This window comes from Choloepus didactylus, chromosome 18 (genome assembly GCF_015220235.1).
Source record: "Choloepus didactylus isolate mChoDid1 chromosome 18, mChoDid1.pri, whole genome shotgun sequence".
Taxonomy (NCBI): domain Eukaryota; kingdom Metazoa; phylum Chordata; class Mammalia; order Pilosa; family Megalonychidae; genus Choloepus; species Choloepus didactylus.
Window position 1 is genome coordinate 20,134,804 of NC_051324.1, and position 26,922 is coordinate 20,161,725.

The 26,922-nt window shown below is 47.9% G+C and overlaps 1 protein-coding gene across 3 annotated transcripts in view; it reads right to left on the reverse strand.

Moving 5' to 3' along the window:
• RAP1GAP2 (RAP1 GTPase activating protein 2) overlaps nt 1-26,922 on the reverse strand; it is a 220,810-nt gene that overhangs the window by 167,568 nt on the left and 26,320 nt on the right. For 2 of the 3 annotated variants that reach the window (XM_037810055.1, XM_037810053.1), the window contains exon 2: nt 23,807-23,842. In XM_037810055.1, coding sequence (XP_037665983.1) covers nt 23,807-23,829 — 23 coding nt within the window. In that variant the 5' untranslated portion in view covers nt 23,830-23,842. Of the gene's footprint in view, nt 1-23,806; nt 23,843-26,283; nt 26,475-26,922 lie in introns of those variants that run through there. The other variant, XM_037810054.1, reaches the window with a different exon arrangement.

Here is a 26,922-nt window from a genome sequence, read left to right on the forward strand (position 1 = left end):
AGGAAGTAGGGGATAATAGGTAGAGAATGGGGTTTCTTATTTGCACATACACAGTATGTGCAACAGATACTTCAAGTTCATACAAATTTATAAAACAACAAAGTTAATATTCACTTGGTACACTTGTGTGCTATGTCGCTTACATATTCAAGTCTAGATGAACTCCTCTCAGTTTGTAAACTTCCATACAATACTTCCTTAAACAAAAATTCTTGAAAATACATATTAGGTATGTTTCAGTTAGAGCTAAACCAACAGTTAAGACAAGACCCACAAACTCAAAAAGCAAGTTCAGAAGATACTTTTCTACTTCCGTCCACTAGAAAGAAGTGATTATTTTTCTTGAAAGACATATGAGTTGTATCACACAAGTAACCATGGAGTCAAAAGAATGATGTTCCCATAATCAGGAGGAAAATGCTAACCAAACCATATTGTTTCATCTGCTGAACCTTAATATATGGTTTAAATATGAGAAACGGGGAAATGCTTAGATTTAAATAACATGGAATATTAGAAATTGGTAAGTGATTTTTAAAGGAAAGAAGAAAACAAATTATATTGGCCCTCAAAGTTGCAAAGATCTGACTGGAACTCAAAATATCTAAGGCAAAAAAGGTGAGGAAACCTTCAAAAAAGCATTCAAATCACATTCAGTATCTAACGATAAAAGTCAAAAATGATATCAGGAGGATATTTACTATACAAGTGTCAACAAAGACATCTCAAAAATAATGAAAGAAATGCACATTATTTCTACAAAAGCAATTTATAATACAGAATTAGAAGGGAACAGACTTATTTACCGATTAAAATATACAGATTCTTACTGAAGAGTATAGGATATTTAGAAAGATGACAAGGGATGTTAATCTTTTTTATTATTTTTTTTTACATATTTGGAACCTCATACAATTTTGATAAACAACTCATACAAAATTATGCAAAAAGTTCAAGAATGTCTGGTAAACAGCCTGTATTTTCCAAAAAGATTTTTTACAATATGCAATTCTTCAGGCAGCTTTGCATCGTCCTTACAAGGAAAGGTAATCCTTTTCCTCATAGAGAAATCTGCTACAAAGAATAGGCCTGGCTTCTTCCATTAATGCCTTTTGTCTTTCCTGTCTGATTTTTGGTCTCTTTCACTTCTGGAACATCTTTTGCCTGACCGACTACTCTCGGATACAGACGTCTCTGTCAGACCGTGAATTCTTACCCTTTGATCCTTTTGTATCTCTATACAGCCACCTTTTGAAGATTTGTGACTTCTTTCTAGTCCTGAAGTATCCCTTCACTTCCGCTTCCGATCCACACTCCTGTGCTTTCCATCTCTATTATGTCCCCGGCCCCTACTTTGACTTCTACACTCACTACTCCCAGCAGTGCCACTGCTTCTGTCGCTGCAACTGCTCCCACTGCTGCTTCTGGTTGAACTGCCACTAGAGCTACTTCTGCTACTCTTTGGACTTCTCCTCTTGCTACTTTTATTTCTAACTCCACCTCTGCTTCTGCTCCTGGTTTTGGTTTTGCTCTCACTCTCTGGATGTACTGCCAAGACTGGCTCTGACGGCACCTCAGGGAGTTTTACAGATTCTACTCGTTAACTTCTTCCTCCAAGGTGGTAAATGCCCTTGCTCCTGAGTAACGGGAGGTGGTGGCTGTCAAACAGCTAACAGCAAAGGCTCAGCTGGGAGAGAGAGTGGGGCTGCAGCACCGGTTGGGACTGAGATTGAGACTGAGATTGGGGTTGAGGCTGGAGTTTGTTTTTGAGGTGATGAAAACGTTCTAAAATTGACTGTGGTGATGGTGGCACAATTCTGTGAATATACTAAACACCACTGGAGTGTGCACATTAAATGGATGAATCGTACAATTTGTGAACTGTATCTCAGTAAGTCTGCTTGAAGTGGGGGAGGGGCATTGTACGTTTTTAGGTGAAATTAAACAGTGCACAGAGGCAGCCCTCACGGATTCCAGGTGCTCACCTCAGAATCACCCGTGCCATCTTCCTCCTTTCTCATCAAGCCTCCTTACTTTCATTCAGTCCACAAAATTCATGACCGATAAACTATTTCTTATTCGGTTCTGTTGTTTTCCCATCCTGTTTAATCGGTAATTGCACTCTTTCAGCTGCCTTACTTAGGACACGGGCTTCTGTTACGTGGTTGCTCAGAACAGGGCCATCTCTCTGACCTTGACTTGATGGATACGTGAGCTGTGAGTTCTGGAAAGCCAACCTGGACAGGAACGTGTGGTCCACAGCTCCTCAAAGAGGTTGCAGACAGCCCACACTTATTCTGTCTCAGGGCACCCTCCACAACAGGCACAGGGTAGGTATACAAATGCTTATAGTTGACTAAGAACAGACTGAGACACCAAGAGAAAACAGGCAAAAATGGATTTTTAACTAAATTAGAATCTTGCCAGTTTTTCCTTCTCAAACACTTATGAATCTCTGAACCTCCATCATTTGGGGGCAGGATGTGCAAACATCTAAGCCTGGGTGCCAGTTCACTCCAAAACCCCATAAGACACAGGGACAGTTCCTCTCTAAACACAGCCCTCCCAGTCTCGTGTAACCGGAAACTAACATGGACCCAAGGGAAAGCGGGGTCTGCCCAACTCCCTGGCTGACAGGGCTTCAACATCAGTACCTGGGAGTCCTGGGTTCAGGGGTAAAGAGAGAGAGTGTCAGAGGTCAGGTATCAGGAAGCCAGCACTCCCCAACGCCATCCCCTAACACCCAAATACCCTAGAGCCAGGCACAACCACCCCAGTTCACAGCATTTTACCCTTTACAAAAGGATTTCCCACACGTGTGCCTCACACCCGCAGAAAGCAGCAATCACCGCTCTCCCATTTTACAAATGAGGAAACAGACTCTGGTGGGCAAAGGGACCTCTGAGGCAGCCACAGAGATTCTGCAGCCCCAGGGTGGCATCCACACCCGTCGGAACCCAAGGCCCCCCAGGTTCCCCAACCAGCACTGAGGCTCAGCGGGACCTGCAGCCCCGATGTATGTGTTTTGGGGAGTGCCGAGCACAATTCTAACCTTCCAAGACTGAAATGGCATGTCTGAGCATGATGGTGAGGGTCTACATTTGGGCCTGAGTCTGTAGGATAGAGAAAACAACAGGATGACAAAGCGTTCAGATGCCAGACGGGTGTGGCTTGAAGCTCAGCTCCTTCTCATACCAGCTGTGCAACTGGGGCAGTTTACTTAACCTCTCTGAGCTTTGGCTTCTTCCCTTTTAGAATGGGAAGAACGCCAGGACCCACCTCACAGGACAGCTGAGCAGATCTAATGAGGTACCACAGCAAGTGCTCCGGAATAGGCAGCTATTTTTGATGCTGCTATCACTGAGTGGGGTATCAACCGAGTTTGTGTCTTTTGGGGACTATGGTTTCTGCGAGTGTATGTGACAGTGTATGTGATGCTGAGTGGCAGGCATGTGCAATCGTGTCTGAGTGCATGTGCCTTGAACCAGCTGTCAAGGAAGCAGGAGCTGAAATCTCCCAGCTACCAAAGATACCAGCTTGTGGCTGCCTCCTGGGCGCCACCTAGTGGCACTGGATTCACGCAGCTCAGACACCTACTGGCCTGGGGGGGTTCCTGGAGCATCTCTGCGACATGTGACGAGTTACAGACTGAGAAGACTCTCCAGGTTTGTCCAGCCCTTAAAGGTCCTTCAGGGGAGTCTGGCCTTCAGCCTAGAGCCACGCTGTCCAACAGAACTTTCTGTGATGATGCAAATATTCCATAGCTGCACTGTCCAATATAGTAGCCACTAGCCACGTGGCTAGTGCAAGTGAGGAAGAGAAATTTTAATTGCATTTCATTTTAATTCATTTTAATTTAAGTTGCCACACGTGGCTAATGGCTGCTGTGCTGGACAGTGCAGGTCTAGAGGATTATTTGAGCCCTGGGATCCATCTAAGTCTCAAGCCAGATAAACCCCTGGACTTCCCAGTAACAGGAAGCAGGACACCCCTTCGTTACTAAAGCTGATTTGAACTGGGCTCTGACCACTTCCACAAAGAGTCCTGACCACTCAGACAGCAACCTACTGACCCAGTGGATCCTCTTCTAGGACATTTGAACACAAAATGCCCCGAGAGCAGGAAGTAGGAAGCAAGGCACACTTGCTACTGGGGGGGTGGGCGTGGAGGGGACAAAAGGCACCAGGCCACTGGAGTTGCTATCAGGTCCCAGGCAGGGACACCACTGTCCTGCGATGCTGTACACCCCATCCTGGAAGAGCCAGGAGACGACGTGACTGAAGAGCTACTTAGGACATTTCTGTGTTCCTGGCTACAGAACAGGCATGGGTTTGGAGACAGACAAGCCTGGTTCCATTCCAAGCTTACCAGCTAGGTATGGCCTTGGGCAAGTGACAGCCTCGGTGAGCCACGTTTTCCTCATCTGTAAAATAGGAATCGGAGCAAGTCGTATCTTGTAAAGCTGGGGGGAGAGCACGATAATGCATATAAAAGCATTTCACACCATGTTGGTGCACAGAGTAAACACTTAACGTTTGCTAAAATTATTACTCTCCATGTAGCTTTATACTAACCCATCTCCATATTCAGTGTCTACAACTGCAGAAAACCTGATTACTAGAACAACCATCAAAGTCACCCAGATGCCACCCTGAGGTAGACTCCTTGGCTCCCCTTCTTCCTCCTAGTCGAGGTCCAGCAGCCTCCACATTTTAGATTCTATCCTGCCTGTCTTGCATCCATCCACTTGTTTCTACAGTACACCTGGGGTCACCTTCATCTGTCTCTTAAGCAGTGCTGGTCCACATCCGTCCACTTCTAGGGTCCCATTGAGCCCACCCTAGCAGCCACAAGGACCCTTGTGTGAAGGTCTGATAGGGTCTTTTCATATCCCTGCTCAAAACCTCCAATTATCTCCCTGTAGCTCAACAAGTTAAATACACACCCCATAGCCTGACCTTCAGGGGCTGCCACACTCCAAACCCTCACCTTCTGGGCCTGATTCCCTACTCTTCCAAGACCCCACCTACTCCATGCTACCTGAGCACACCTTGCTCTTTTTCACTTCTGAGCATGTACAAGAGCCAACAGTTAGGTCGATGGAACCAAAAAGAAACCCAGATCAACCTTAGGATACATAAGAATTTAGTAGAGGAAATGAAAAAGCTTGTTAAAATCTAGTGCTAGTACAAGTGACTGGTTTATTTGGAAAAAAATAAAATTATAATTTCATCTCTCATCTTACCCCAAACTAAATTCTAAATGGCTCAAAGAGTTAAATGTAAAAAAGAAATATAACTATTTAAAAAATAAAGAACATATGGGCATCCATTAACTTTCTGAAGGAATAAAAAAAGTCACAAAGGAAAAGATTGGCAGGTTTTACTATGTAAAAAATTTAAAACTTTTGCACTTAAAAAACACAGAGTCAAATTTACAGCCAAATAGCAAACTGAGAATACTTATTTCAAAATAAAAATATGAATGACAATAGGTTAGCAGCTTTAATAAGAAAAGAGCACTAATGAATCAACAAGAAAAAGAAGAATACCCTAATAGAAAAATGGACAGGAATCATTAAGAAATATTTTCTCCAAAAATTTTTAAAATAAACATGTGAAAACATTCTGCCTTTAGTGGTAACCAAAGGAAATAAGCAGAGATAGCTACAGAGATTTATATTCAAGGATGTTTTTGCAGCATTTATTAATAGGTAAAAATTGAATACACCCTTTCAAATCTACAAATAAAGCAATGGTGAAATAAATTATGGAGCATCAGAATGATAGGACAGTGTGCAGCATTTTAAATCATGTTTTTAAAGAACACTTAATGGTGCTGAAAAATATCATTATACAACAACTGTAAAAGGAAGCCAAAACCTAAAAGACTGTAAAGAAAGACATCAAAGTATTAACAATAGTTATCTCTGGGTGGTAGAATATGGGTTATTTTATTCTTTCATCTCAGTACTTGCATGTACTTTCTAAATCTTCTACAGTGAGCATGAACTATTTTTATAATCAGGAAAAAAATGCTATTTTTAAAAGGAGGAGTAAAGGCTGTACCAATATGGGGAAATGCTTATGATACAATATAGGAAAAAGGAGATCACAAGCACATCCAGCCAGGCCTGGGGAGAGCAAACCCAATGAAGGCACCAATATTTTACTCTGCTGGTTGGACCATTTATTCAGTTACATTAATGTCTGTATAATAAAGAATAAAATAAAATGTGCTCTTGTCAAGCAAAGCAATGTACAAATTAAATACCCATGAGGATTTGGGGAATAAGACTCTCATTTATTACACACACCCCTGGTAGGAATATAAATTGGCAAAAACACTTTTATTTTAGGTGTGAAAGTGAATTTTTATTTAGAATGAAAAACTAAATCATAAAAAAATTACTGGAACCTTGGAGATTGAGCTTCTTTTCTTCTAAGATCTATTTAGGCAATTTATCAGAAATGTTATATGTAAATAGCTTTTTTGTTGTGGTGGTTTTTAAACTGTGGTAACACATGTATGGTGGTTTGGAGCTATGTACCCCAGAAAAACATGTTCTTAAATTTAATCCATTCTTGTGGGTGTGAACCCTTGTGAATAGGCTCTTGTGATAAGGTTACTCCAGTTAAGGTGTGACCCACTGAATGAGGGATGGGTCGTAATCCTATTACTAGAGTCCTTCATAAGCAGAATGAAATTCAGACGCAGAGAGAGAGAACAGCAGAGGTTGCATTCGGAAGCTGAAAGTTAAGGAGAGAAGGAGAAGCCAGGAGAGGCCGCCATGTTCACTGTCATGCGACAGAAAAGCCAAGGACCAAGGATCACCGGCAGCCAGCCCCAGAACACCACGGTCTTCTGGAAGAAAGCATCGCTATGATGCTGCCTTGATTTTGAACTTCTCCTAGCCTCAAAACTGTGTGCCAATATACCAAAGTTAAATGTGTATGAGACGGGGATATAAGGGAGGGATATGGGATTCTTGGTAGTGGTGTTGTTTTCTGTCCTTACTATTATATTGTATTGCATGACATTTTAGTTTTCTTTTTATTATCTTTTTTATTATCCGCCAAAAAAAGAAAATCATTTTCATAGTAATCATTATGTTCAAGTGCTGACTGTGGTGATGAATGTACAACTATATGATCATACCATGAACAATGGACTGTACACTGTGGATAATTGTATGGTATGTGAATATATCTCTATAAAATTGTAGGAAAAAATATAAATATGGGTAAAAGTACTGGAGAGAACATGGAGAGGGACGTACCCATTTACTGTTGATGGGGAGGCGGAATGGTATAGCCTTTCTGGAGGTCGCTGTGGTGATTCCACAGGAGGCTAAGTGTGCAGGGGCCATGGGGTCCTGCAACCTCATTATGGGGTTGTGTACTTGGAAGAACTGAGAGCAGGGACGTGGATGGACATTTGCACACTGGTGTTTGTGGAGGCGGTGTTCATGATTTGCAATGGGTGAGTGCGGCCTAAGGGTACACTGAGTGAGGAACAGAATGGTGAACTGTGGTGTATTCACGCAATGGAATATTGAGCAACTACAAGAAGGAGTGAAGCTGTGAGACATGCCACGAGGTGAATGGATCCTGTAGACGGCGTTTTGAGTGAAGTATGCTAGAAACCAAGGCGAACACTATAATGCCTCACCAATGTGGACTGACCACAATGTGTAAACTCAGAATTGAATCTCAGAGCACAGCCTAACAGGGGAATGCTTATAATTGTGCCTAAGAGTCTCCCCCTGAGTGCTTCTTTATTGCTCAGATGTGGCCCTCTCTCTCTAGTGAAGCCACCTCGGTAGGTGATCTCGCTGCCCTCCCCACTGCGTGGGACCTGACTCCCAGGGGTGTAAATCTCCCTGGCAATGCAGGATATGACTCCCGGGGATGAATGGACCTGGCATCATGGGATTGAGAACATCTTCTTGACCAAAAGGGGGATGTGAAATGAAACGAAATAAAGCTTCAGTGGCTGAGAGATTTCAAGTGGAGCTGAGAGGTCACTCTGGTGGACACTCTAACACACTATATAGATAACACTTTTTAGGTTTTAATGTATTGGAATAACTAGAAGTAAATACCTGAAATTATCAAACTCCAACCCAGTAGCCTTGACTCTTGAAGATGATTGTTTAACAGTGTAGCTTACAAGGGGTGACAATGTGATTATGAAAACTTTGTGGATCACATTCCCTTTAAACAGTGTATGGATAGATGAGTAGAAGAATGGGGACAAAGACTGAATGAAAAATAGGGTGGAATGGGGGGATGATTTGGGTGTTCTTTTTTACTTTTATTCTTATTCTGATTCTTTCTGGTGTAAGGAAAGGGGTCAAAAACAGATTGGGATAATGAAGGCATAACTATATGATGGTACCATGAACAGTTGGTTGTACACCATAGATGATTGTACGGTATGTAAATATATCTCAATAAAATTGAAATTAATTAAAAAAAAAAGAAACTGTATGCCAGTAAATTCCCATTGTTTAAGCCAACCCATTGCATGGTTTTTGCTTTATCACCCAGGAACCTGAAACAAGATGTAACATAAAATTTGCCATTTTAACCATTTTTAAGTGTACACTTCAGTGACATTAATTACATGTACAATGTTACGCTACCTTCATGAACATCTACTATCAAATCTTTATCATCACCCCAAACAGAAACTCTGCACCCAGTAAGCACTAACTCCTCATTCCCCCACCACACCCCACCCCCCAGCCCCTGGGAACCTCTAATCCACTTTCTGTCAATATGAATTTGCTTATTCTAACTATTTCATATAAGTGGAAGCATACACTATTTGTCCTTCTGTGTCTGGCTTATTTCACTCAACATGATGCCATGTTGTAGCATCAGAATTCCACTCCTTTTTACAGCTGAAGGTAATACCAGTCTGAAGGCCAATCAGCTAACATCTAGTAAAGTTGCCACCCAACAGCTCCACTTTCAGGACCCTCCCCTCGTGACCCCTCACAAAAGCACAGAGGATCACGTGAGGGGACAGTCCCTGCAGCACAGTTTACAATACCTGAAAATGTTCTGGCAACAGCCTAAGTTTCCATCAATCAGGTATACAATAGGGGATACAAAACCTGCGATATGTTTCTAGACATAAATACCACATGGCAGTTAAAAGGAATGAATTAGGTCTGCGTATGACGACATGGATGGATCACAAAACCCACACAGAGGGGCACAAATGCAGAACTACAGTATAGTGCACACTTCATCCCCACACTGGTCCAAACACTGGACACACAGAAGCTTACTTAATCCCCAAAATAGCCTTCCATGTAGGTTTTAGGTTTTACTGTTGTACCCATTTTACAGATGAGGAAACTGAGGCACAAAAGATGATGTAACTTGCCCGAGGTCGCACAGCCAGTAAGTGGCAGAGCCAAGATCTGAACCCGGCAGTGTGGCACATGAACGTGAATTTTAAATACACACCAAAAACACTATACATTATTTCTAGATACCTATCTATGGATGCAAAAAGTATTAAAAATGTGAACTGAAAGGAGACACGCCAGATTCCTGATAGCAGTCACCTCCAAAAATGGGGCAGACAGGAGGATGGAGGCAAAAAGGAGGCACTTAACTTGTGACATTTTGTTTCTTTTATTTAAAAAGGGGGGGGGGGCTTGACGAAAATGTGACAAAGATTAACAACGGTTTGCCATGTCCTTACCCTCGGTGAGGACACAGATGTGGAATCAACACCCACGCAGGCAGGGTGCCCCTCGCAGCAGGCTCAGGCCTTTTGTTTCCATCTCTTCCCGCCTCCTCCTGTGGTTGCCTTGGGAACCAGGGCACCTTGGGCTCCCAGCGCTCACCCCAGGTGCCGCTAACTCCAGGAACAATGGAGTGTGAATCAAACAAAGCCCAGGTCATCTGGGCCATGTACACACGCGTCTGCCCTCCAGAACACGTTCCTCAGGCGGCTGCTTGTCCGCTAGAGGGGCCTGCAGCGAGCCCACCCTTGCGTCCACATCTGCCATCACGGGCAGGCCTGGGTCTGGGTGCCCGTCATTCCAGTTTGCCCGTGGCTAAGTATGGGCATGCCGCACGCGTTTGGGCATGTCCCGTGGTCAGGCGTGTGCATCCACATGGCTCAGGACTATTATTAACGACATCGGAACTATTTAAGCAGGTAACATTTATCAAGTGCTAGCTATCCTCACCTGGATTCTCCCTACACTGCACAACAATAGTGCCTATGTAAAGGTACTATTATCATTCCCAGGTAAAGAAAATGAGGCACAGAGAGGCTGTGTAACTTGCCCAAGGTCTCCCAGGCTGCCTGGCTGCAAAGCACATGAATCCAACCACTGGATCTGAATTGTGGGGGCAAGAGCTTTAAATGGCACTGGCTCCCATACCCTGCAAAACCCAGCTGCACTGTGAATACCGCCTCTGGGGCACTTGGTAACACCCAGGCTTCCTGGACCCCACCCAGGCCTGATGAAGCAGAGTCTCCAGGGGTGGGGCCCCGGAAGCTGCATTTTATCACTGCCCCCCAGGTGAGTCTGCACCGGAGCCAGGATGGGCAACCACTGTTCCAGCTCAGCTTTGGTGGGCTGACAGGGTCAGGCAGGGGCTGTCCCTTTCAGTCCTGTTCCTGGGCTGGGAAAAGCTGTAGACCAAAGCTCCTTGATTCCAGAAGGCATCCTCAAGAAGCAAGGTAACCAAGAAAGGGGTGACGGCTGCTGTGACACTCATGTCCCAGGGCAGGGCTCCAAAAGTCAGTTATGAGTTATGTGGCTTTGTGGCCTGCCAGGCACGGATTTCCGCCCACCACACCCGCTCACAATGAGGTGGAGGTGGGGGGAGGTTGTTGCCACAACCTGCTGGTTCCCAGCTCAGCAGGAGGCAGGGAGGGTCACTGACCTCACATGGGCAACAAACAGTGATGGAGCTCAGCAGGGCCCCTGGCACGGACTCAGCAAAGCAGGTGAGAGGGACACAGACAGGAACCACCAGGCCACAGGGCAGGAGTTGCCAAATGGGACCCCGAGGCTCTGGCTGCTCCAGAAACATGGGGGAGAGAGTGCTTCGTTCCAGTCATGGAGGAAGCAGCATCTAAGCTGGTCCTGAAGGGAGTCAACAGGTGATGCCAATGGGGTTGTGAAGTAAAGGTATTTCACACGGGGGAACAGCAAGGGACACCATTTGGCCAGAGCTGAGGGTCAAGAAGAAGCATGGTTGTAAGGGGAAAAAAAAAAACTAGAAATTTACTGAGGCACAGAGCAGTCAAGTAACTTACCCAAGGTCACCCAGCTAGTAAGTGGTGGAGTCAGGATTTAAACACGGGCTGCCTGACTCCAAAGCCCGTGAACTAACCACTAAGAAAGAGTTCACCAATTGGTATTCTTTTCTTCTCTGCATTTGTTAAAATGCTGTGAAGGTAATTGCCAAGAGATGGAAACAACCCAAATGTCCTTCAACAGATGAGTGGATAAATAAAATGTGGTATATACACACGATGGAATACTACACAGCAGTAAGAAGGAACGATGTCGTGAAACATATGACAACATGGATGAAACTTGAAGACATAATGCTGAGCGAAATAAGCCAGGCACAAAAAGAGAAATATTGCATGCTACCACTAATGTGAACACTGTAAAAAATGTAAAATAAATGGTTTATATTTTAGAACGTAGAGGATCTAGCGATAGACAGCAAATAGTGAAGGGGGAATGATAATCTAATAAGAACAGATAAATTAGGGAGGATAAACTTAATGTTCTGGGAATGCTCAGAAATGACTATTGTTTGTTAATTCTGGGGGTTATAGTAGGAACAAGTTTGCAGAAATGTAGTTATTTTAGGTTATTTGTTTCTCTTATTCCTTTGTTGGGTTATAGTCTTTATTTTCTTGGGGTAGGGTAGGAACACGTTGGAAGCAATGTAGTTATTTTAGGTTATTTGTAGTTACTTTAGGTTATCTTTGTTTTGGTTTTGTTTGAAATGTTGTTATTTTTTTTTTAATTTTTTTGATAAAGTTTAAAAAAACAATGATTGAGTGTGAAAAAAAGTAAATGAACAATGAGGGGAGAGGGGAATGGAATGTTTTGGTTGTTTTTTTTAATTCTAATTTTTATTTTATTTTTTGGAGTAATGAAAATGTTCAAAGATTGATTGTGGTGACCAACGCACAACCATGAACAACTGAAGGACTGTATTGTTATGCAAATATATCTCAATAAAAATGCATTTAAAAAAAAAAGCCAGGGAAGGTGATCATAAGCTGTCATGAGGAACAGCTAAGGCACAGCCCATGTGACAAAGATGATGACTCAGCAATAAAATCCAGCTCCTCACTTGGTGCCAACGGCCTTGGTTAAAAAAAAAAAAAATGCTGTGAAGGTGAACCTAGCTAGGCCTAGAGCAGTGGTTCTCAATGAGGTGGGGGTGGGCGTATATTTTTAGACCACCACCCAGAGGGAATTTCAGCAATGTCTGGAATTTTTGATTGTCACAGCTCAGCAGTGGGTTGCTGGCCTCTAATGAGCAGAGGCCAGGGATGCTGCTAAAAATCCTATAATGCACAGGACAGCCCTTCCCCCAGCAAAGAATCTTCTGGCCCAAAATGTCAATAGAAACCCCGGCCTAGGATGAAGCTCATTTTAAACAGTCAGCCCGACCTGAACCATTGACAATAATGCCATTTGTTTATCCTTTGCGGCAGAAGTCCTCAAATTTTGCTGCACATTGGAATCACCAGGGGACTTTAAAAAGTACTGACACCTGGTTCCTAGCCCTAGACATTCTAATTTCATTGGAACTGGAGACAACCTGGGCATCGGGAGCTTCAAAAGCCCCCAGGTGATTCCAATGTGCAGAAAAGTTCGGGAACCACTGCCTTGTGGAGGAAGTGGGGGGAGAATCAATCTGCTATGGATCCAAGAAAAGTCATTGGGGAGTAAACACAACCAACTGGCGGTACAGCCCCCCACCCTTCTGGAGAGTTCCCAGGACTGGGAACAAGCTTGTACAGTATCAGCAGTAACAGGGGCTACGCATTGGCCCTGAGGATCACAGCCTCCTGGAGCAAGGATGGCAGAGCAGGAGCCAGCCGTGGGGATGATGGATTAGTCAGAGCTGGCAGAGCCTGGAGGAGAAGGTTAATTAGAGAGGCTTTGTCACCGTCTGGGCAGGAGATAATGGGCCTGGACCGGAAGAAAGAAAAGTAGGGAGGAGGGCAGGAGAGGACCAAAGCCAGTGACTCAGAGGCTTCTCAACCTGGGGGAAGAACTAGATTTGGGAGAGAGAAAAGGTTAATTGCAAGTGAGTCCAGTCTGGGGACAGACCAGGGAATGACCAGTCAGCGGCTGCAGGGGGGGTGGGCAGTGAGAGCACCAGGGAATGGCATGACTTGAGGAGAGGGATTTGGGAGCCAGTCCCAGGGAGCAAGTTATAGCAACTGGAGTGTCAGGACCCGCCAAAGGCAGGGGTGGCTCCCAGGAGACTCCCCGGACGCCACTCACTCACATCAGCCCTGCCAGGTCCCTGCAGACATCTGGGTCTGTCTTCAGAAAGAAGAGATAAGGTCTAAGTTAGAACGTGGTGAAGAGGGAGGTGTTGATGGAGCAGCTGGGAAGGAACAAGGTGCCCGCATGTCACAGACCGAGAGCTGGCCTCTCCATATCCTGATCTTACCCCTGATACCTTTGTGCTGTGCTTAGAAACAGCCCCTTTCAAGTTCTCATCTGAAAAATGAGGGTAAAACCCATGGCGTCTAGAAGTCTACCCCCTGTCCATGGGGCTCCCGCAGGCTGCCCAGGCCAACCCCTCTGGCCAGGCTTTGAGATGGAGCCTAGAAAACCTGAGCCCATCCAATGAAGCCCAAGCAGCAAGGAACCCCAAATAAAAGTGAAGGAGCCAGGGATGACAAGCAGGGGGAGAGGACTGAGGGAACAAAAGCCACCTTCCAATATCTGAAGGGCTCTGAGGAGAAAGAGGGATTAGCCTTGTCTAGAGGAGAAAGATTTGGGGGTGGGAGTTAGGGCTGGACCAAGCAATGGCAGTTACAGACAGATTCCAGATGGAAATAAGGGTTAGCACTAAAAAAGCAGAGCTGTTTTCCAATAGACTAGGCATCCTAGCAGGTAATGGGCTTCTCATCACTAGAAGTAACCAAGCTCAGGCTGGGGGACTAGTTTTAGGGGCACAGGGGATTCACACAGTGGCTAGTTAGACTTCCTGATCTCAAGCCCTAAGATTCAAGCACTCCAGAGATCTGGAGTCTGTCTCCCTGGGAAAGCTGTCAGGGATGAGGCTCTGGATTCTGCCTCCCAGGGGAGCAGGGCCTGGATGGTCTGAGTAAGCACACATCTACTTCCTTGTTCCCCTTGCTCATCGCCAAGACCACAGCCCCTCTGCCGCTCTGCCCATTGCCAGCAAGGCATCACCCAGACCTGCCTGGGAGGCAGAGGGTGCAACCCAGTGGGGAGGGGCCCTCCCAGCACAAGCCAGAGGGGCTATCTACAGCTGCCCAGCGCTCCCATCCCTCTCTCCCTGCTATCAGCCCTGGAGGAGCCAGCAGGGGGGAAGGAAACAGAATAAACCCCTTCCTGACTCCCTGATATAGACTCTGTAGGGCCTCTGAGTGCTCTTCCATCAGGAGCATCTCCAATGGGGTGGGAGTGGGGGGTAGGGGGATCCTGACACACTCAGGGGACCACACACAGGATGCATGATCAGGAAGCCAAGTGCTTCTCCCCCAAAATCCAGCAGAACAATTCCTCCCCAGCCCTGACCAAATCCACATCTGCCAGCCTCCTCATGGGCAGCAATGTGACCTCTGGGCCTGGGCAGACCTGAAGGCAGCCAAGTGCCTGGCCAGAGACCCAGGGGTCCAGGAGGACTCTCTCAGGGAGCTGGGAGAGATGGTTGGGGCTGGGCTGGCAGACCCCAGGCTGCCCCATCTGCAGTCTCCTCTCCTTCGTCCCTGCCCTGTCCCATGAGGTCAGCAAGGACCACTCAGCTCAACCAGCCACACTGAAAACACCCTCCGAGGGTTCCAGGGAGAAGCAGAGCCCTCCTCCCTGCCATCCCACCCCTATCTCAGAAAAGCCCCATTTCCCAACCGCAGATACCACCAGACCTGGTCAAGTCCCGAGAATCTGCTTGTCCTTGGAGAAATCAGAACAGGGACTCACCAGGGCTTCCTGGGCATGGTGGGGCCTGGCCAGGTGAGGGCCAGCAGCACGCACCTCCCTGGGGCTTGCAGACCTTGCCTCCTGGCAAATGGTACCTCCAAGTGTGTCCCCAATGTCTGGCAATGAAATCAGGCCACAGCCCAATTGCCAGCTAAATGCCCGCCTGCCTTGCTTCTCCCTGTAGCCACTCACACCCCACGACTCCAGATCCCAAAACAGACATGTTCGTGGTTACCATAGGAACTCGCTGAAGCCAAAAAAGGCATCGCACAGGCATTCCCACGGGCTCTCAAAGTCAAGTCCATCTGTCTACGGGTGAGCACACACATATACACACATCTACGCATGCTTACCTACCACACAAGCTAACTCACGCCTGCACATGCCAGCAGGGCTCTCACACTCAGGGCCCATCCTGAGGAAATCAGTGCCCAACACTTAACACAGAAGCAGGGTGTCTCCCCTCAGCCCCCAACCTGGTGCGTGTCTGAAAGCAGGTTCCCAGCATGTTGGGCCAGATGTCAGTTATAAGCAGAACCAGACGGTGCCCACCTGAAACTCACCTGCCAAAGGCACTCCAGGAGCTGAGCAGGGCAGGGACAGAGCCCAGGACCACTGCCAGCTCTGCCTGAAGGGCAGGGAAAGGGCACTGTCCAGCCTACTTACCCAGCCATAGACCTGCTCTCAAACCCTCAAGCTGCTGCCCCTCTCCCCGGTCCCCTTCTGTGGAGCAGGAAGTATAACAGCCAAGATTTAAGCCACACTGCAAGGAAGAGTGGCAAGAGGGAGGGCAGATTTAATTGCACAGCTTGGCTCCTTCTCCCTACCCCAAAACTGCCCAAACGCCCGAGTTCCCCATCCCTGTGAATCCCAGCAGGCAGAGGCTCCCCAGAAGCCTGAGTCGTCACCTGGACCCTTCTCTCGTCCTTACCCCCCACATCCACCTCCTTGACAGCTCTCCAAGCTGCCTGTCCACCCTCCCCAACCCCACTGCCCCCATCCCCACCTCCTCTCCAACCCCTCCGTCAGCCAGCCTGATAGCACCAGAGGGGTCCCATGACTCAAATCTGACCACACTACTCCCCTGGCTTAAAACCCTTCGATGGCCCCATCACTCAGAGAACCAAGCTGCAGCCCTCCCCCAGCCTGTCCCCGCACTTCCACCCCATTTTCTGTCTGGTGAGAATACAGGCTCAGAGTCCCTCCCCCGCCGGCCTGTCCACGCCTCACTGGCTCAGAGAGAGCTATGGCTGCAGCCTGGGCTGCTTCTCTCCCCTTGGGGCAGAACTTACGAGGCATCAAGGCTCCGGGAAGCCTTCCCTGATGCCCACGCCAAGCCCTCCCTCCTCCTTCCTCTCTGAGAACATCGCTGCTAGAACTTGTCACAGTCCACTGCAATCGTCTGTCTGTGTGTCTGTCTCCCTTTGAGGCCGTATGCTTTCTTGAGCAGAGACCGTATCTTTTTCACTTTGCTCCCCACCAACCCCTGGTCCTAGCACTGGATTTGGACATGGGCACCCAGGAAATGTTAGTTGAATTGACTCAGCCATTTGCCCCCAAAACACCAAGCTCTCCCTGTCCTTGACAACCCTCAAACTCAGCATGTAGGACAGAAGCTGACCAGGCTGGGTCAGCCCCAGAGGACCCTGGAACATCTTTCTGATGCCTCAAGGATTCTCCTAATCCACAGGAAACAAAGTCCTGGTGGCCAAAATGAATGAATTGGGACATGAATTGGCAATCATGGTCCTCACCTAAGCTCATCATCGCAATCACGCAGGAATCAAGGGGTGAACTGGGAAGAAAGGGGCTTTCTGGAAGGAAGGCTGGAAAGCTGAAGGCAGAGACTTGGTTCAGAGGGCCCTGGGCCCTGCCTCTGCTCTCTGCCCCCACCCACCACCCCGAGATGAGAACATGGCCTTTTTAACACCAAGAGAACCAGCAGAGGCAGATATTTATAGTCATCACCCACCACAATTCTCACAGAATAGGGGAGGAAGCCCTGGGTTTACAAAGCAGTGGCATAGAAAGGAACTGAGCTTTCTGTTCTGGCAAGCCCCCAACCCATATGGACAATCAACGCCTCCAGCAGCTGCCATCAGGGATTCCAGGGGCCAAGGAAAACCATGAGAGACACGCTGTGTCTGCTGCTGCCCTCCGGGGCCACCTCGCTTGGAATAGGATTTGGAATCCTCAGGCTAATTAGTTCTGAAACTTAGAGCAGGGGTGGCTGCGGGCAGTGTTTTTGGGCAGTACAGCTGAAATGCTGCCCCCCAGCCAGGCTGTTGGGAACGGCTCCTCCAGCCCTCTCCCTACCTCTCCTGCAGAAGTAAGAGGGCGAGGTCTCCCCTAGGGCCCATCACACGCCTACTCCCTATTCAGAGCTGCCATTTCTAGGAATGAAGAGCTGGGGCCACCAATTAAAAAGTTGGATCCTTTTTCCTACACACAATGGGTTCTAGGTTTCCCCTTCATCAGGACTGTGCGTGAATCTGTGCCCTCAGCAGTGGAGACAGACTGCACTGAACCTCCTCCATGCTCACTCAATACACTCCGGCCTAGATCAGGGCCTACCAGCCCATGCAGCAGACGCACACACACGCCTCTTTCTTTAGCAAGGAAGCAGGGGTCACTGAGGAGGGAGAGCAGTAGGGAGCAAAAGGGGTTGGAGGAAAGGATCTGCGGCTCCTAGCTCAGGTCCTCACCTTCTGGAAGCTACTGCAGGGAACTTCATGACCACACCCCAGACACCTGGTCCTGCCTTGCTGGGCTATGGCTCAGCTACTGCAGACAGGGCCCCTGTCCCAAGCCAGCCTCCAAAAAAGGCTGGAGAAGGGGGTTCCACCTGCTTTCTCTCCAACCCTCCACTTGCATGTGATGGGCCAAGCATGATAGTCGATAAGTGATTCACTCAGCAAATACAGACTGAGCATCTTCTAGGTACTAGTCACTGTTAGGCCCTAGGCAGCCAGAGATGATGTGGGCAGGGCCCTTGATCTTAAAGACATTCATTCATTTGTGCACACATTTATTTACTCAATAGCAAGCACCTACCATCATCTGAGAGAAATACAAAAGGACAAAAGCCAGGAATGTAAACTCCCAGAATGTCAAAGCTAGAAGGGAACAGATCGGACACTGGTCTGACCCTCCCATTTTACAGATGGAGAAACTGAGGCCCAAAGAGGCTGACAATTTGCCCTTTGGTTAGCCAGGGGCTATAACCTGGGCATCCCAACTCATACTCCAGGCCTCTTTTTCCTGCATGGTACTACCACTACCACCCCTCTCGTTTTCCCGTGTGGCCCCATGTTCCCTGTGCCCCCACTGCAGTTAAGTTCTTGCCTCTGAGAGTGCTCATCATTGAGGCACCACTGACACCACTCAACCTGGGCCTGTGGGGGGGGGGGGTGCAGGACCTCCCTCACCCACAGCATTATAGAGACAGCAATGCATTCTGTGGCCAAAATACAGACTCCCTTATACACACAGCCTCCTGCACCCACTGGGAAAGAGAATGGGACAGAAAGTCAGGGACCCACAGCTCCACCCTGTACTGAACCAGCCATGAAGTCAGTCCTGGATTCAACTCCCATCTCCATCACTTACCCACTGGACGACGGTCAGCAAATGTCCTTACCTCCCCAAGCCTCCATTTTCTCTTCCATAAAACATAGAGAGTAACAGCACCCGCTTCATGAGGTGGTTGTAAAGCCCCAGTGAAACTGCACAATAAAATCTGAGCACAAACTAAGTATTCAAGAATGGTGAACCCAGAACCCCCATCCTCAGAGCCTCATGGCTAAAGGGCCCCTCCAGGAGTTGCATGGCTGACTATTCTCACACAGGGATGCCAAGTCCCTGGGAAGAGAGCCTAGACAATCATGGAGAGTGGGTGTCTGCTGCTCGGTGGAGAGGTAACAGGCTGCATCAGTAGAGAGAAAGATGCCTCACCCAACAGATACACCCAGTGCCTGGGAGAGCCCCACAGCAGGCAGATGGCTGCCTAACGGACCCACCGGTCTGCAGAGCTATATGCTGGCCATCTGGGCAGAATTTCGTATTAGGCACTGCCAGGGGGTGGTGTGTGGTGGACTGCTGATATTCCTGTTAGGCCTAGGGTGTCTGGGTGGGGGTGCAGCATAAAACCTCTTACAACACATCTCGCCTCCCACCTAAGCCATCTTTTATCCATATAACCCCTTCCTTCCAACTCAACTGATTGGACCAGGGGTACACAATTGACCCAAGTTGGGCCAATTCTTTCTCTCTCTTTTTTTTTTAACAGCTTTATTGAGACATAATTTACATTATACGATTTACCATTTTAAAGTGTATAATTCAGTGGTTTTTTAGTATATTCACAGAGTTGTGCAACCATCTCCACTAATTCCAAAACATTTTCATCACACCCAAGGGAGTGAATCTCCCTGGCAACGTGGAATATGACTCCCAGGGAGGAATGTAGACCGGGCATCGTGGGCTGGAGAACATCTTCTTGACCAAAAGGGGGATGTGAAAGGAAATGAAATAAGCTTCAGTGGCAGAGAGATTCCAAGAGGAGCCGAGAGCTCACTCTGCTGGGCACTCTTACGCACAATTTAGACAACCCTTTTTAGGTTCTAAAGAATTGGGGTAGCTGGTGGTAGATACCTGAAACTATCAAACTACAACCCAGAACCCATGAATCTTGAAGATGATTGTATAAAAATGTAGCTTATGAGGAGTGACAGTGTGATTGAGAAAGCCATAAGGACCACACTCCCCTTTGTCTAGTTTATGGATGGATGAGTAGAAAAATAGGGGAAGGAAACAAACAAACAAACAAACAGACAAAGGTACCCAGTGTTCTTTTTTACTTCAATTGCTCTTTTTCACTCTAATTATTATTCTTGTTATTTTTGTGTGTGTGCTAAAGAAGGTGTCAGGGATTGATTTAGGTGATGAATGTACAACTATGTAATGGTACTGTGAACAATCGAATGTACGATTTGTTTTGTATGACTGTGTGGCATGTGAATATATCTCAATAAAATGAAGATTTAAAAAAAAAAAAAAGGAAACCTGTACCCTTTGGCAGTCACTCCCTTTTTTCCCCCAACCCTCCCCCCACCCCCCCAGTCCTCGACCACTAATCTACTTTCTTTCTCTATGGATTTGCTGATTCTGGACATTTCATATAAATAGAATCTTACAATATGTGATCTTTTGCAATTGGCTCCTTTCACTTAGCATATCTCCAAAGTTCATCCATGTTGTAGCACATATCAGGACTCCATCCCTTTTCATTGCCAAACAGTATTCTATCATGTGGATATATCTTGTTATCTTTATTCACTCATCAGCTGATGGACATTTGGGTTGTTTCCATTTTTGGTATTATGAATAATGCTATGAACACTTGTGTACAAGTTTCTGTGCAGACATATGTTTTCATTTCTCTCAGGTATATACCTAGTGGAATTGCTAGGTCATAAGATAATTCTATATTTAATCTTTCCAGGAACTGCCAGGCTGTTTTCCAAAGCAGCTGCACCATTTCACTTTCCCACCAGCAGTGCATGAGGGTTCCAATGTCTTCACATCCTTGCCAACAATTATTGTCTGCCTTTTTAATTATAGCCATCCTGGTGGGTAAATGGTATATCATGATTTCGTTTTGCATTTCCCTGATAGCTAATGGTGTTGAGCATCTATCCATGTGCTTATTGTCCATTTGTACATCTTCTTTGGAGAAATTTCAATTCATGTCCTTTTCAAATTTTTAATTGAGTTGTCTTTTTTTTTTTTTTGAGTTCTTCATGTATTTTAGATATAAGTCACTTATCAGATACATGACTTGTAAATACTCTGATTCCATGGGTTGTTCTTTCACTTTATTGATTGAGCCCATTGGTGCACAAAAGATTTGAATTTTGATGAAGTTCAATTTATCTATTTTTTATCTGGTTGCTAGTGTTTTTGGTGTCATATCTAAGAATTCATTGCCTAATACAAGGCAAATGGATTATGCTGATGCAAATATTTATGCCTATGTTTTCTTCTGAAAGTTTTATAATTTTAGCTCTTGCACTTGTGTCTTTGGTCTCTTTTGAGTTAATTTTTGTACACAGTTTGAGGTAATGGTCCAATTTCATTCTTTGGCATGTGGGTATCCAGTCATTACAACCCTGTCTGTTGAAAAAGACTATCCTTTCCCCATCGAATTGTCTTGGCACCATTGTTGAAAATCAATTGACCATAAATGTGAGAGCTTAATTCTGGACTTTCCGTTCTATTCCCCTGATCTATACTTATGCCAGTGCCATGCTGTCTTGATGACTGTAGCTTTACAGTAAGTTTTGAAATCAGGAACTGTGAGTCTTCCAACTTTATTCTTCTTTATCAAGATTATCCTTGAATTTCCATATGAATTTTAGAATCAACTTGTCAATTTCTGCAAAGAAACCATCTGGGATTTTGATAGGGACTGTGTAAATCTGTAGATCAATTTGGGGAGTTTTGCCATGAACATGGGATGGTTTTCCATTTGTGTAGATCTTTCATTTCTTTTTAGACTCTCCCTTTAAGGAAATTAGAAATAGGGGTGCAATTCTAACTGCCTACCTGAACAGAGGAGACGTAAATTTAGGAAATGTGGCTGCTATTGTGGGGCGGCCAAGTTAAGTCACATCTGGGTCAAAGCAGAAAAAAACGACGTGTGCACATACACAGGTGGGTTCTAAAGGTTTCCAGTACCTAATTAAACCCCTCCTGACCTAGCTCCACCTTCTCCCCTTGGGTTCTCTGAAACACACAGATCTTTTCCATAAATTCCATCTTTTGCTTAATCAGATTACATAGGGTTTCTGTTTCAGGTGATCAAAAGAATCTTAACCAAGGGCAAGGTCCTACATACCACCCTAAACCACCATCTCAATACTCCCTCCCCAGCACCGGAGCCCTCAGACTGCCCCCCCTGCCAAATACCCAAAGACCCCAGTGGGCCCCCAGTCCCAACAGCAGCCCATGCCCCCAGCCTTCACTCTACCCTATATCCAGTATCCTTCCAGGTTACAAAGTGTCATCTTTATCAGTTAAAACAAAACAGACCATCAGTAAATGCTCATGAAACTCAACCAGATGTCCCAGGACAGCACCAAAAGAAACACTTCTCCCACCTTATATCCCATAGTAACTCTGCTTTCATGCCTAACATCTCATTCAATATGCAAGAAGCTCTAGGAAGCTCTGGGAAGGCCATTGAACAAAATATAAGGAAATCAAAGCCCAAGTGTCTTGCCCAATACAACTTGCCCTGAATGCTGGGCTGCACTGACACACACCCCATGCCAACCCAGCACAGGCACGGGTAAGTCCATTGTCCCGCCCCATCTTTAAGAGCCTCATTAGAAGCCATCTCCTCCTGGTAGTCTTCTGGGACTGCTCCTACTACACCCCTGGCATCAACTCTACAGAGAAGCTAAAAGCTCTCAGAAGGCAGGGACAGTTTACCCTCCACCCCAGTCCTGCCAAAGGCCCACCTCCACTCTTCTGAGCAGAACAAACTAGAACAGAAACCCCTTATTTTGACCTTTTCTATGCCAACCCTCAAGACTGGCTGTGCCTTGCTCAGGGACCTGCACCCAGGGAATACGTGGTCAGTGCTGGCAACTGAATGGCAAGCCTTTCAGCTGAGGTGGGGGAGTTCAACAAGAGGAGCTGCCTCTGAAGGAGGGCATCTCACTGTGGGAATTTTTCATGCACAAGCTAATTCACATGTGGCAGGATAATATTTGGGGCTAGTAACTAATGCTATTTTTTTCTCCTTGAATTTCCCTCCTCCAATTCACTCAATTGGAGCAAGTGGACAGTCAGTACTCCTTGTCCCAAAGGAGGGATGAAGATGGAAGTAGGCTAGACTTTCATTAAATCTCAAAGGGGAAAGGGGATCAGGATGTGTAGGAAATGGTCTGGCCAGAAACACAGAGGCAAAAGAACAAAGTGGTGAGGTATGACAGGTCCAGGGGTTTTAGGAGAGAGGTGTGTCTGCTCGGAGCTTCCCCAGACCAGCGGACACTTGGTAAACTGAGGAAGACAAAATCACGAGCATACTCGCTAAACAATTCCCAGACCCTGAGCCTAGTGTGGAGGTCTCGGAGAGCCCCAGGGCCAGGCTGACCAAGATGACATATGACTCAGTGACCAGCTGACCCCTTCCCCCCACAAACACACTGATGACAGGGCATTTTGTGAGGTTCTAGAGCTGGCTCTAGTTCAGGTAGGTAGGGGATGTAAGAAAGACAGCCCACATAGAAATTAAGGTGATGGAAGACACACAGATAACTTTCTTATGTCCTGAGCTTATGTTCTAAAAGTCACGCGCACTACACACATTCCCACCATCCTGCTGCATCCATTCCCGCCCCTGCCTTTCTGCGGACACCCCAAGAATCAAGAGCCGAGTCCAGCCTTCTCCAATCCGGAAGCCCCCGGACTCAGATGAAGGATCTGACAAACACCACAGCCCCATTCATGTCTCCCACAACGTGGGGGAAACCAGGGCCCCAGAGACGCTCCAGTCTGCAATCAAGTCTCCCTTTTACAGAACAGGAAGTGGCTACTCACTTGACCTTCAGACTCGCCAGCATGGTCTTGTCGATCCTGCCGAGAGAGAAAGCAAGGGCTTCAGTGACTCCGACACGGCACCTGCAGGAAAGGGGGCCCTGGGCCAACCTAGGCCACCAGACATCAGGGCCTGGCAGGGGACGGCTGCTCTGAGGGAAGTTCCCATCCCGCCCAGGAAAGGGAGGACTGTAAGTTCTGGAAGGCTGGGGCCGTATATAACCTATGAGGCACTTACTATGATTCTCCCCATTTTAGAGATAAGGAAACAGGCTCAGAAAGGTGAAATCGCTTGTCCAGTCTGAATCCAAGAATCTGACCCCACACCTGGGGATCTCAACACTATGCATGTAGCCTCCCCCTTCGTCACCACCACCCCAAGAGGACTCTGCAACCCAGTTCCATCAGCCACCGGTTGCCAGACAATCAACACGTCAATATTTCCTGGGCTTGTGCATGGGGAAGATGCAAGCATCACCAGGACCCCCAGCACCAGGGACCCTCCTGCTCAGGGAGCTGCCAGTCCATCCACAGGAGGCAGACCCCATTCCTGGGACAGAACTGACAGCAGGGTCCAGGGTGAACTGGCAGTGGGTTCTATCAGGCACAGGAGTCCACAGCAGGGAAGATCACGTTTGCTGCAGACTGTGCTGGCAGCCGGCTCCCCCACCCCCAGCCTGAGCCCGCCTTTGCTGGAAGACAAGGCAGCGCTGCTGAGCTTCTATTTTTACCCCGTGCATATGCCAGCCCTTATGGCTGCTGAAAGAAAAAGGGGGGAGGCCCCTTCCCCCTCTCCAGAGACAGAGAGGTGGGCAACTTCCCACTCTCTGTGTCTCCTCTTGTTTAGGGGCCACCATCATTATCAGCGTCACCCTCATACCAGTGCTGCCACCATCAGCTTCACCATTACTATTAGTGTCACCTCCACCAGCAGTGTCATTAAAATCACCACCGCCTCAGGATGCCTGAAACCCTGGAAAGTTCTTTCAGCCACCCCTGTCTAGCCAGTTCAGCTGCACGCCAAGTTTCCCACGTAAATAACTAATGGAGCCAGCAGGGAGAGGGCAGAGGTGTCAGGAGCCACAGGGTGAGGACACGGAGCTGCCCAGCAGTCACCAGCTGTCAGTGCCAACGGCTTGGGGGTGGGATTCTTTCACTCTGAGTGAGCTCCTCGCACCTTCTGATCTCGGTTCCTAAGAGCAAAGCAAGCCCCACCCCCAGACTCGTGGCCCTGGTCCTTCCCAGCTTCCTCCCCACACCCCCTCCTGGGCCCCTTCCTTGGGTCCCCACCCCCTGTGGGATCAGACCCTCCTCGTCTCCTATTCAAGCCCCCCAGCTGGGGTATACTGGGCACAGGCGTCACACCCGCCACGTTCCGCTGTCATATTTGTAACCCAAAGCAATCCAACTCTAACTTCTAATAATGCCCTAACATTTTACATTTTCTCGAGGAACTTCCACAGATATGTCTCTTAATTCTTACCCCATCCCTGTGCTGTGGGTGAGGAAGAAACCCCCATTGACATATGGGGAAACTGGGACCCAGAGAGGGGAAGTGCCCTGTCCAAGCCCTTCAGCGAGTCACCGTGGAGCCAGCACCAGGACCCAGGGCGCAGGTCCCGCTGTGCTGCCCCCTTGACCTCGGGCTGGTCAGCTCTGACCACCATGCTGCCTGCTGTCGCTCTGGGTCACAGCGGCCCCTGTCCCCAGGCCCACATCCAGACACCCACAGTGGCCCAGGCATCCCCACAGGGCCCCAGCTCTGGGGCAGGGAGGTGTTGTAGTCGGCCTGCTCACCAGGGTTCCCACGCCCGGGTGTGGCCTGGGAGGGCAGGGCCTATGGCTTGGGCAGGGCTGGGATGGAGATAGGGCTGAGAGCTGTGAGGCAGGACTCCTCCTTTTCAGGAAACCAGGGCCCCTCTCTCCTCCCTCCCCTCTCCCACTCCCTTCACCATCATAACCTTGTCTACCCCTACTGCTAGTGATTATCCACCCAGAATCCAATGGAGCTTTTTATAAATGCCACCCCCAGAGATCCTATGCATCTGTCTGGAGTAGGCCAGGGCTCTGGGAATCTGCATTTTAGCCCCCAGCTGAGCCATCCCCAGACGATGCCCAAACTCACATTTCCAGCCTTGCCCTCTCTCTCGCCATCCCATCCTTCCCAGCCCACCAGAAGTCCCTGCTGTCTCCCTCAAACTCCATGGGCCCCAACCAAATGCCTGTCATGTGCAAAACAACTCATTCAGCCCCTCCACAGCATTTACTTAGCAGGTGCTGTGTGCCAAGCACCACCTGCATGTCCCAGAGAGAAAGGAAAGGTGAAAAGGATGGGGCAGGGCCTGCCTTCGAGGGACCCACAGCCAGTGCTCACTGTGGCTGGGGCACCAGGGTCTCTTGGACACACGAGTTCTCGTCCCCACCTTCGTCTTTCCCTCAAAGGCAGTCCTGGGTGGCCATGCTCCTACCTGCCCCCTCACCTGGCCAGGTTCCAACCTCAGGGCCAGCCTCGCCTCAGGGCTCTGGAGCTGTGGGTCCAATGCACCGCACTGCTACCCGGGATAAAACTAGAGACTAGGATCTCCTCCAAGACTCTGTGAGGTCTGACAGCTTGCAAAGGTGACAGTCTGGTGACAGTCTCTCTGTCTTTTCCGTGCCTCCTGGAGAACACAAATCTCAGTGCCCCCCAGCCTCACACACCCGCTTTTGGTCCCGGACCAGGAAGCAGACTATGCGATTCGGACCCAGACCCCCTCAGGCCAGCAGCCCCTTGGCTCAGGCTCAGGGAGAGCCATGAGCAGACATCAGGCATCATCTCATCTTCACTGTCGCCGTCTGCCAACGTGCAGTACCCTAATCGCCCCCTGGCAGAGGGTGGATGGCAAAGTGCCTTCAAAGAGGGGGTAGAGGAAAATAAAAAGCTCCACACATACAGAACTGGGTAATTAACAGGGCCCATCTCCTCCCAGCCCTTCTGTGCCTCCCTCTCTCTCCCTTGCCTTCTGTGTCCCCCATTAGCCCACCAGCCCCACACCCGGACATCCTCGGCCCCCTCCCCCAGCAGTGGTAACCTTTTCTCTGACAACGCCCCAGGTGCAGAGGCTGAAAGGAAACATGAT